Here is a 12,701-nt window from a genome sequence, read left to right as displayed (position 1 = left end):
CGAGGATGGGAAGAAGATGGATTCACTGTCAGTGGAAATGTGAGTGGGCTCAGACTTTTGTTTTTAAGTTGTGAAAAAAGTTCAATTCACAAGCAATTAAAAAGTCACTGTTGATCGGATTAGGGTAATCAGCATATCCATCACCTCAAACACTTGTGACATCTCTGTCTTGGGTACATTCAAAATCCTCTCTCCTAGCTACTTCAGTTAGGTAGTAACGTCAGAGGCTGAACAGAAGTGACTCCAGTTTGTTAAACCTTTGAATTTCAAAGCTTGCTGTCTCCTGGAACCCAAACCACATAGTCTGCGGCTAACTGTCAGAACGCAGTGACACTCGCTCTCACATTGTCCACCAAATAACCAGAGAAAATCTATTAATCCAGATGGCTGTTCTTTACTAGCTTAGCAACCTACCCTTACTTGAGAATAAGAGGAACTGAACCCATGGAGAATGAAGGACGACGCTGGTCAGCTCCCACCAGGGAAGTTCCTTGATGATTATCTGAAACACTCATGCGTGTCTGCTCGTCCCTGCTTGGTCACCATGATTCAGCTGTCCTCCACAGACCCCTATAAGACCCTTTGGCAAACCTGGGAGAGATGGAGATGGTCCTTGAGACGTAAGCACACCATTTCCCCAGGCTGCCGGCTTCCTGATTACAGGTTACCTGTCCTGGCACTGGCTGTCGTCTCTTAATTACTGGCTATTGAGCAGCCAGCAAACCGACGTTGGAGTCTCAGGAACAGTACTTTGCTGTTTCTAGTCTTTCTACCTTGCTGTGGAACAAGAGGCCTTATTCTTCCTATCTCACTATGATTTTGGATCCACTGACCACCCTCTCTGGTTGCCCCCTTCCCCCTCCCTTCCAGTCTCTAGTGACCACTGTGCTACTCTCTCCTTCTATGACATCAACTATTCCATGTATGAGTGAGGACATGTGGTATTTCTCTTTCTGTACCTGGCTTATTTCACTGAACACAATTTTCTGCAACCTCATTAATGTTCCTGCAAAAGGCAGAATTGCATTCTTTTTATTAATGTATAAATGTACCCAAATATCACATTGTACTACATAAGTATATACAATTATCATGTGTCAATTAAGACAAAATAAACTAGAAAGCAAATAAATTCAGAGACAGAAGTAGAGTAGGGCTTACCAGAAACTAGGGAAAGGAATCACGGTAAGTTGCTGCTTCATGGGTGAACAGCTTATGTTTAAGATGACGAAAAAGACTTGGACATAGAGGTAACAGGCACATAGCACTGGGAATGTAATTATCTCCATGGAATTCTATGTCTAAAAATGGTAAAATGGGAAACATCATGTTATGTATTTTTTACCAAAATAAAAACTTTAAATTAATTTTGAAAGAGGAAAAAAGTGACTATTCCCACATGCAACATGACACCAACATTTAATACAGATATTTGTCAATATTTCTCAGTAAAACTGTCGCATATTTGACCCAGGAATTCTGTTTCTAGGCCCTACAGGGACACTCCAGAAAGACCTGCTTACGGATCTATTAGAAAGAAACTGGCTAAACAATAATGCATAAGATCTTCCCACGGGTTTAGAAATGAGACAGAATGACATGTACTTAAAGTTGCAACTGCGAGGTGATTGGCAGCCTTCAGTGAGATGCTTGACTTGATCTATGGCTCAGTGCAGACCACGTTGCCATTATTTCACGCAAGACCGTGCTCTTGGTGTTTAAACATTTGCTCCTCATCCTTGATCCCATTCCCAAGCTCTGCCCCCAGATCGCACCCACTTAAACCCATTTCATTTGTCTTTAGTTAAGGATGCAGTTTTGTAAACTAAGAACTTGGATGTAAGTCTGTTTAATTTACTGATAGGTTATTTTGGTCTTAGGAATTCTTAACCGTAGTATCTTATCGGATCTTTTTTTACGTTTATTTTCTGTCTTTTTCCTTCAGCTGCTGACCAGTGCTGTGGATCTGAACCCTTGACCTTGGTATTGTAACACTCTCTAACCAACTGGGCCAAACAGTTCTTGCTTTTTACTTCGTAGTGTTCAATATGGTATTGATCTTTGCTTTTACACTGTCGCATGAGTGGTATCACTACCTTAATTGTCAGTGTGTGTATCTTGTTGCCTACAACCTACCAGGATTCACCAATAACAATATATGTCATTTTAGTGATTCATTTTATCAGATTTGCAGAAGAATACCACATATCTACAAGTTATTATTCCCTAGAAGAATCCAGTATACAGTATATGGGATTCACATGAGCACAGTAATGGTTTCACATTTTTTTCTCAATTAATTCTTTTTTTACATTTTATGATGGAAAATTGAAAACTTTTGAAAAGTGGAAACAACAGGATAATAAAGTGCCATGAAACCATCATTGACGATCATTATCAATATTCCAACTTAAAAACCAATTTAAAATTACTTTGTGTGTGTACTGGATAAAAACAAAGTACTGACATTATTCTTCCACACATTTTATATAAAACAAGGAAGCAGGGCTGGCTGGTTTGCTAAGCTGTTTACAGCAAAATGTTATAGCACCAAGGTCAAGGGTTCAGATCCCCTTACCTGCCAGTCACCTATACAAATGGAATAAAACGAACTCACGATGCATCTATGGGCAAGAGCTAGTTTGGGCACCCTCAGCATTCATCTCTGGAAGAAAGATCTTTCAGCAGGTAGCCGACCTGCAGGCTCCAGGTGGAAATCTTTTGTCTTTCTCCACCTGTGTTGCTTAGTTGGTTCATCTAAAAAGAGCGAATAACTACAGAACCTGCCCTACTGGTTATTCTGAGGACAACTCCACAGTTCTGAGATCAAGGCAAAGATACCGTGGTGCTTACTGTAGTGACGGCAGAACAGATCCCCCAGCCCCACATGTTCTTCCCCTGCCCATCCCACTTGCAGGAGACACCTGCAGGCTTCGGTGGGTGGAGGACTGGCCCCTGAGACCCGCCTGCTGTGTGGTCAGTGGGAATCACACATCGCTAGGAAATCCAAACTAGGGTTTGGCTCATTTCAAAACACATGTCCTTTATTACGGTTTCCAGTCCCTCAAAGAGCCTTGTCCAGAATCGGCTGATATATTTGCAAAAAACACAGATATCCAGATTCCACGCTGTCCTAAAGGGTCAAGAAAGCGGGTTAATTATTATGTGTGTGTGACTAAGTGCCCAGAGGTGCTGCTCTGATGGCAAGTGTGGAACGTCTTCCACGATGTCCCTGTGAGGGATAGATTGTGTGTAAGTGGGGAGTGGAGAGATTGGAGGTGGTGGACTCCATATCTCTGGTAATCCAGCCCTATGGGGACTTCACCTTCCATAACGTAGGCAGCCGGCCTGCTTACCCAGAAAGGTGTATCTTCAGGGTCCCGGCCTTGACTGGATCCTGGGAGATGCCTTCTGTAGCCTTGGAATATCTTGCCTGATTAAAATGTGTGTGTATTCCTGAGGCCTCGAACCATGCTGTATCAATGTGACCTCGAGGGGGCTAGAGAGTGAGTGGCTAAGGTCAGTCATGCTGGGCTCCTTGCCTATAACTGACCCCCTGATAATACCCTGGACACTAAGTCTCAGGTGAGCTTCCCAGGTGGTTGCAATTGGCCTGGTTCACACATCCTTGCTGGGGGTATGAAGAGCTGTAGGTGGGATGCCGGTGAGAGGAGCAGGTTGGGCTGTTTTCTACTGGCTTTCACCCAATATGCCTGTTCTTTGAGTTCATCTAATGAATCATCCCACCAGAGGGTGGTCTCAGGAACCCCAAACAGGCTGTTTACGTAATACTTGGTCTACTTACCATTCATATTTTCTAAACTGCAAAATTCTGAATGCTGTGTATCAGTGGTGAAGGTAAAAGTGATATTAGCTGGACCAGTGGAAATCATGGGTAGAAAGAGTGGGAAGATAACTTAATACCAATGAACTTTTAGGTGGCACCTACTAGACACCCAGCCTGATGCTCATATACTTTCCCTAGTGTTTTGCTTAGCTTGTGTTGCAATAACAAATATGTACCATACTCTGGGTGGTTTAAACAACAGACATTTATTTCTGACAGTTCTGGAGGGTGGGAATTCCACAATCTGGGTGGCAGCATGTTTGGGTTCTGGTGAAGGTCCCCTTCCTGCCTCACAGGCTGACTTCCTGCTGTATCCTCCAAGGTTGCAGAGAAGCTCTGGTGTCTCTTTGTCATCTTAGAAGGGCACTAGTTCTGTGCTGGGGACTCCACCCAATTACTTCCTGAAGTCCCCATCTCCTGATACCATCACACTGGGAGTGAGGGCTTCAATGCATGAATTTTGGGGACACACAGAATTTATCCATAACCTCGGCTGTACATTTGTCTTCAAGTAACATGTACATATACATATATATAGTATAGGTACAAAATTGAACTCTTCACATTCACCAGCTGTGCCTCTTGAGGACATCCCTTACCCGTCCCGACTCTCTCCCGTCTACTACAGAGACAGCCTCCTGCTGAGAACGCGGGCCTCGGTCCTATGAGAATTCCACCAGAATGCACAGAAACACTTAGTTCAGCACGTAGAAAATACTCATTCTAGGAGTTTCAACAATATTATCATTAAGAGGTCATTGCGGAAAAGTATTCAAATGAAAGGACAAAAAAAACCCCAACATTGCCCATTGTATCAGTCTGTTTCTGTTGCTTATAACAAAATACTTAGAACTGGGTAATTTAGAAGGAAAACAAAATTTATTGCTTACAGTTCCAGAGGCTGGGATGTCCAAAGTCCAGGGAACACAGCTGGTGAAGTTCTTGGGGGTGGGGACAGTGACGGCAGGGTATCACATTGTGAACGTGGTGGAGCATAGAGAGACAGTTCGTCAGGCACTGTCCTTCTAATGTCCTCAGAACCACACCCATGACCACCGTTTTTAATCCATTTACCATGGCACACTCCCCCAATCTAATAACCTTTCCAAGGTCCCCCTTTTCAATGACCATGACAGGATTTCCCACCCATTTCACAGTCAGAGTGGGGACCAGGTTTCCAACACAGAAAACTTGGGAATATAATTCAAGCTTCAGGGAGTTTGGGGGACATGATTCAACCCACTACACCCATCGTCCCACACTTAGTTTTACATTCCTCGTTCCATCCTCACAGGTGTGTCCTGTACGCGTGTGTCTGTCACACAGGATTGCTCTGCACATACACCGCCTTAGCTGTTATCTCCTCTTGCTGCATGTTATGGAGGAAGACAACTGGAAGCTTGTGGTGCTCTCTCCTGGGCTCTGCCCTGTGTCCTTCTCTCCATTGCTGATGTTAATCACTGTCCTTTCATCACTGGAAGTGCATCAGCTTCTCTAGGTGCTGGGAGTCCTGCCAGCACATCACTGAGTCGGAGGTTAGTCTTAGGAACATGCCCCCTCAACACTGTTCCATTAATTTTCTTTTTGCAGGAGCACACGAGGTACAAGGACTCTTGCTAAATACATGTCTTCCAACTACTCGTAAGCATTCGCTTCAGAAGAAGCTCCAGAAATGTAAACTTAGAGGACACATGACAATGTAAAATTGGGAAATATGATGGAATACATTTCTTCTCTGGAGGAAACAATATTGATAGAAAAGAATGATAATTCTGAAGCCCTCCCCTTTGGAAGTGCTAAAAGTATTTTGTAATCTGTTCCCTCATTATCCCTGTAAAACAGAAATTACTCAAGTGATAATTTTTTTTTTTTGAAACAGAAGAACAAAGAAATGAGCTTCTTCTGCTTATTCCAATATATATATATATATATATATATATATATATATCACTCAAATTCTTGCAAAGGCATTGATGGCAACAATTAAACTAGAATAAAACAATATTCTAAAACACTTCCATGAACTCAGAATAAAAATAAAACAGTGCAAAGAGTCTTGCAGGTCACTCAGCATTCATCTGTGATGTCACAGATGGTAAGAGAGCTTGAAGTAGGCCTGGTAGAGAAATAAGGCCAAAGTTTTTCTGTAAAAGCATCAGTGAAGGTATACATATGAGATCTGCTACTCATATTGTAAAAGGAAAGCTCTCCCAAGTCATAATCCAGAAAAATGCCAATTCATAGGTGTCTTCCTTTGTCCCGGGTGCCACCTGGACTAGTCCAGTGCTCAATTTGCCAGCAGCCATCCTTGGGCCGTGCTGAAGTGACAGCATTACCGAGGAATGATTCCTTGAACACACCTAGGGCCCAGTCACCTGTGCTCCTGACTTCTACCTGCCAGTAATGCCTGCCTGCGGCAAATCCTTCAGCACTCAGGACAGCGGGGTAGGACGTAAATCTCCTGGGATTGGAAGGAACATTCTGTGTTCTCTTTCCATAGGCGACACCTTTTCTGTCTTCTGAGATGATCAGATTGGGATGGGCAGTCTCAGGATCTAGTGTCAACTCCGCCTTAAACGCGTCGATCACTTTCTGCAGGCCGATGTACTGTGGAGGGAGACAGCTGCTCGGGGTCTTTAATTCACATGGAATCACGGCTGGGCTTTTCAGGTTTTCATATCTGCTGTAAATGGTCTCAATACCTGTCAGTAACTCCATGTCAGACTGTGCACACCTTTCGCTCATTTCACTTAGAAGACTTCTTAGTGTAGAAATATGTTGAGAAAGTACAGTGCTGTTTTTACTTAGTTTTTCCGTAACATCCTTCTCTTCCATCAGTAAATCCAAAAAATCGGCCTCTTGCTTCTTTGCCAGTAGCTGCCTGAGCTGTTCCCATTGAGAGTGCAACTCCCCCCTCCAGTTTTCCACCTTTGTCCTCAACGCAATGGAGGTTGAGAGTTGGGCATCTCTCCCCATCTCAGCATCTTCTGTTTGCTTCCTCAGGGGCTCGATGTAGCTTTTCAGCCTCTTTCTGAGAGAAGCTGCAGCTTGCTCAATGGGCATGAGGAGGTGATCCCGGTGCTCAGTTGTGACCCTGCACTGGGGACACAAGAGCTCCAGGTCCTTCTCACAGAACAGGTCCAGCACCTGACTGTGCTGCTCACACAGGGCTTTCTCTTCCTGCCGCCTCCTCTTGCTCCTCGTGGTGGGAAGCTGCTTAACAATGTCACTCATGTGGCACAGCTGGGGGTTCCTCTTGAGGCTGTTGTCAGGGCAGTGGTGGAGGCAGACGGGACAGGGGAAGACGTCCTGCAGGTCTTCCCAGCACTGGCGGATGCAGGAGCCACAGAAGTTGTGCCCACAGTCAGTGGTCACTGGGTCCCTCAGGTAGTCCAGGCACATGGGGCAGCTGGCCTCTGCCTGGAGCTCGGCTAGGAAGGCTGCTAAGGCCATCGTGTGGGGATGGTTTCTGTGTGAGACTCTTCAGAAAGGTCTGATCGTCCTGGGGCCAGGGAAAGTGAGAAGCAGATACGTCCTCAGCTCCTACCCTCCTTCCTGGACGTCAGCACCTCGGGAGACACGGGCTCCTCAAGAGTCTTCTGCCTCCTCCCTGCAGTCTCTGAAGAGGCTTTGCAGAAGGTCCACGGACCCAGCCAATGCTCACTGCGCCTGCCCCCTTCTCCTGCGGTCGTCAGCTCTCCACCAGAATGGGACGTTGGCTGTGGCGTCTCTTGGGTAAGGAAAGACCAACAGCTCCAGGGCGCTACGTGATTTCTGTGAACAAGAGATACTGTCACGTTAAAAGGAAACTTAATCAGATGTTTATTGTTTCTTTCTTATAGGAAGAGCACCTCGAATTCCCAAGTAGTTTATCAGGAGAATATTTTTGAAAGGGTCTAGAAATTAACGCTATCACCATTTTGAATTCAATTTAGGCAATGACCACCAATGGCACTAACATGACAAAAAGAGAGAAAAACAGGCATTATAGACGATCTGATGGGAGGCTAATATAGTGTCTTTCAGGGAAATTTACTGAAAATAATTTTTGACCTAAAATCTGACCAAGAAACAGAGTCCTATGACCTATTAAATATAGAGCAGCCATGAAGAGTCCAGCCTGCTCAACCCCCTGTCTCATTGGGGCTGATCTTCCACAAGAATAACTACTAGACACCCCACCCCACCCGACTTGTTTTTAGATTGTTGAGAACATAAATACGAATACAAATCTCATGAGAACTTTTGGTTAAGATGATAGGGATATGTTATGGCAGAGATTCAGGAATTCCCTAAAATATTTGCATTTTTCAAGTCTTTCACGTCTACTCCAGGTGACCAGCGGACACACTAAGATCTAGGGGTCACATGCACAGGAAGACCTGCACCAATCACCTCCCCCCAAACTACATGTGTTAGTGACAGTCTCTCCACAGTGAATCTGGTCAGCACTTCTCCTCCTCAGGGAGGCTTCCCAGACATCCCTGTGAGCTCAGTTCCCCTTTACCCACCAGCAACACCACGCAGAGGCGTCTCACCTGGCCAGTTCACTCCCAGTCTCGGGGATGTGGCCTCTGCTGTTTGATGCCACCTGGGGCTCGGGCTGTATCTGAATGACCAGACTCACCCACGCCCTGCTCTGCTCTTGGCTTTGCACTTTTGGGGGAGCTGCAGGTGTGTCCCCAGGCCTGGGTGGTGCAGCCGGCACTGTGCTTTCAGGACTGAGGGTTCCTGTCCATGCAGTGAAGACGTGACTTCCGCCATCCGAGTTGACCTGGTCAGCTCCTCCTTTCACTGTAATGGCCGAATCTGGCCCATCAGCCTTATAAGCCAGAGGGATGTTCCTTTCTTTTGTCCTATTGGACGGACTGTGGATGCAATCAGCAGGTCTCCAATAACAGGCTCCTGACCACACTCCCAGCTTCCTCTCTGATTGCATCTGCTGCACCCACGGCGGGATGGGAGGGGCTGAGGGGATGAGACCCTAGAAGATGTGACTCAGTGCATTCTGTTCTCATTCTATTGCTTGTCCAGTGGAACTCCTCTAATTGAATAAGTGGTCTGGTTTCTGAGCCTCTCTGGGAAAGGGACTGTCCTGGAAGACTTCAGGTAATTCTAATGAAAGAACAGGTACAGATGGCAGATTTTCTGTAGAAGATGTCAAGACTTATTATGAAATCTTGCTTATTGGCCCAGAAATAGACGTGTCTCCGAAACGAGTTGTAGACCCCAGAGTACATATGCTTCTTTATGTGGGAACCGATCGCACCACTGCCACTGTGCATCGTCCGTCCAAGCCACCTAATTTCCTACATAAAATACAGCAGTAGCTGTCACGGGTCTCCACACCTCATCCCACCCTCTTACTACCTGTGCTCCACTCCACAATGAGGATAGCCTTTTAGAAAGCCAATCATATCATTTCACTTTTCTCCTTAACACTGTGGTGCTAAGTACACAAATCTTCAACTGTACTCGACATTGACAGAATGTTTCACGTCGTGAATCCACTGACCCTCTCTTCACCAACTTATATAGCATCTTCTCTGTGCTCTCAGAGCACCTATGTCTTTCCCTGTACTCTGTCAAAACACCTGTATATCTAGACGTTGATGGTATTTTTTTTCTTTTTTTTTCTTTTTTTTTTTGGTAATTCTGTGTTTGAAAATATACACATCCTTGTGTTGCATTAAAAATGAAGAAATGAATAATATTCATGTCAGCACTATTTTAGTGGGTAAAAAAAGTGTAAGCAGAAACCAAATGGAAAGAGGTAATGAAGTGAGATGGGGTACAGTGGCAAATAGATCTACAGATGGGTTCATGGGTTCGTCCATTTCTGTTGCTCATAACGAATTACTTGCAAGTGGGTACTTTGTAAAGGAAATTAAGTTTATTGCCTACAGTTTTGGAGGCTGGGAATTTCAAAGTCCAGGGAACACATCTGGTGCGCTGCTGCTTTGCTTCTGACTCAAGGTATCACATTTCAGGAAAGGCAGGATCAGAGTGGTAACTAAGTCTCCACGCTCTCTCCTTCTACAGCCCTCGCAGCCACGCCCACAATTCCAAGAATGGATCAATCTATTCACAAGGGCACGGTGGTCCTCATCATGCAATCACCTCCTCAAGGCCCCACCTTTCAACTACCACAGTAGCATTTCCCACCCTCTTAACACTGTCACCGTGGGTGTCAAGCTTTTGGGGGACATTCAATCCAAAGCAGTTCAGCTGTGCCCAGCAGTAGCAATGTGTCCTAGAGAAGACAGGAAATACAGTGCAAAAAATATTTGTTACAAATAGAACATACTAATATACAGTATTTACATCTAGCATATATAATAAATTTTACACATTAATGAGAAAAAGCAAATAATCAAGAAAAATGGACAAACAGCATTGAAAAGAAACTTCGCAGCAGAGGGAAGACAAATGCCAATAAAAATTAACTGCTAGTTAAAGTACCAATGAGATTACAAGATAATATTTCACAGTCCATAGCCTGGCCAAAGTTTTATTATTTATTATGTATTTATTTATAGAATCATAGTTGATTATACATATTTTGGGGATTCAATGTTGGCATATGTTGATCAAATCAATATTACTAGTATGCATATTGTTACAAATTCTACTTATTCTTTTTGCCCCTTGTTCAGTCTCTCCCCATCCCCTTCTCCCTCCCCCCTCCCAGCACTGATATCTCTAGAGTTCTTCTCTCCCTCTGAAAGAGTAATGGTTACTCTTTTGATTTGTTGCCTAGATGATCTGTCCAATGCTTAAAAGTATGTTAATGTCCCCTGGTATTATCATAGAGCAGATGTTTGTTCTGTTACTCTGGCATGGGCTTTGTGGAGAGAGACATCCTTTCCTTTTCTTTAGACTGTGCTAGTGACTCTCCTTGCGTCAATGCACTAAAGTGCCTGACGGACCATCTGTGTGGTGGTTATGATGTCTTGCCACTTTCACGGCAGCTGAGGTTACTGTGGTGGCTATGCTGGGTCACCCACATGGAGGTGATGTTTTTGGCATCCTCCTTGGCATTGGTGGTGTGCTTGGTTGTGGGTGGGGGTGTCCAGTCCCCAGCTTGATGCCCTGGGCCCCATGGTGCTGGCTGTGTGCCTGGATGTGGGTGGGGGTCCGGTCCTCGGCTCCAAGCCCCAGGTTCCCGGGCAGACTCCTGAAGTGCTGGTGGTTTGCCTGGATGTGGGAGTGGTGTTCGGTCCTCAGCTCCATACCTTGGGTCCTCTGATGGGCCCTGAGGTGCTGGTGGTGTACCTGGGCTGGAAGTAATTTCTTGTCCTTTGCTTACTTCTAAAATGGGGGAACGTCTTGTGAGAACCAGTACTTGAGCTGTGTTGTTGAGCTAAATTGCTGTTTTGCTGCTTCTAGGGAAGACTTTTTGTGCAGCTCAGGGTTTAATGGTTGATATTGTAGGTACTTCTGGCTCTGGAAGGCCAGGTGCACCTGAGTTGCGTAGAAACTCTGATCTGGGCCTGAATGTTTTCATCAAACTGCACTCCATGCAATTCTGTATTCCTGACCAGTCTCCTCTGAGTGGTCCTGTGCTGATTGGGGAGTGGATTGGCTGTCCTTGCTGTGCCCCAGTGTTTTCTGGTTGGGCCCGTCTCTCCCACCACCTATACTCCAAACTCTTCCCATGGGACGGGCCCTGTGTTGGTCCCTTGTGACAAATCACTGGCCTCTGAATGGCTCCCCATTTTCAGCTGTTCTGGCTCCTTGATCCTGTGTGGGTCCATGGGAACCTTATTAGTGGTCTTGCTGTCCTGGGGGCCACCAAGGCCCTCTTCTCCCCTGCCGCCTCCAAGCAACTCCTTCTGGAGGGGCTCGCTGTAGCTTCTGCTGGCTCCTGCTCCATGCACTCTGCAGTTCCAGCCTTAAAGCAGCCATGGCCCAAAATGCTCTAAGCAGTTTTTTCTTTCTCTCGTCGTGGCTTCTCTGCCTTCATGAACTCCATAGGTCTCTCCTCCTCTTCCCCTGAGCTCCAGCGGCCCCAGCTTGGCTATTGCTACATTTTCATAGTTGTAAATTGCTTGATTCGTGAGAGAGATGCTGGGGACCATCCATTCTGCCATCTTGACCGGAACCTGGCAAAAATTTTTAAAAGGTGGAATACACATATTGTTGCTCATTCACAGAAAACAGTGAGGCTACTTCCATGCTGCTCTTTACAGTGCACATTGGTACATCTATATTGGAGAACAGTATGGCCATATCTACGTAAGTTGAAGATTTTCCTACTCTTGGGAATGGCTATTTTGTTTTATGGAATGGAGTGTTGCCAAATGAGATCTTGAAACTAAATTTGTTATGAGTTTGTCTTTTGACATTAGTCAGGAGTTTCCTTGAAAATGAAGAGCTGAGAAAATTCTCTTGAACCTCTGCCAGTTATATTGTCCCTAATCAAGATTTCTACAAATTTGTAAGGAGTTATAAAAGCCTGTTCTCAGGCCTCCTTTACTTCCCTACTAAGATTCTGATTCCACATGTACTTTCTCTGTGTGTTGCCAAAAATGAAACTCATCACCTCTTTGAATTCTTCAAGGTAAATCTACTTGTACACATCCCATTCCTGAGGACAGTAGACTCTGTTGAAGATTGCATGGGGAGTCAGTGGAGAGGTTTGCGTCACAGCCATGACAAGGAGTGTGGAGAGTATGCATTGTGGTTAAACATGTTCAGAAGAGGGGGAAGGAGGAAGAGGTTGGTTAACAAATACGAAAATATGGTTTGAGTTCACTAGTTAGGTCAGTTGGTTAGAGCGTGGTGTTAATAACTCCAAGATCAAAGGTTTGACCCCTGTACCAATCATCAAAAAGAAGAAAAAACCAAAAAA

At 45.0% G+C, this 12,701-nt stretch overlaps 1 protein-coding gene across 1 annotated transcript; it reads right to left on the bottom strand.

The window, feature by feature from the left end:
* Nucleotides 1-6,085: 6,085 nt before the first annotated feature.
* On the bottom strand, nt 6,086-7,300 carry LOC134385834 (tripartite motif-containing protein 75-like). Its single transcript, XM_063107510.1, has one exon. The coding sequence runs from the start codon at nt 7,298-7,300 to the stop codon at nt 6,086-6,088; it is 1,215 nt and encodes a 404-aa protein (XP_062963580.1).
* Between the last annotated feature and the right edge of the window lie 5,401 nt (nt 7,301-12,701).

Source organism: Cynocephalus volans, chromosome 9 (assembly GCF_027409185.1).
Source record: "Cynocephalus volans isolate mCynVol1 chromosome 9, mCynVol1.pri, whole genome shotgun sequence".
Lineage (NCBI taxonomy): Eukaryota > Metazoa > Chordata > Mammalia > Dermoptera > Cynocephalidae > Cynocephalus > Cynocephalus volans.
This window is presented reverse-complemented; position numbering and strand designations above follow the sequence as displayed.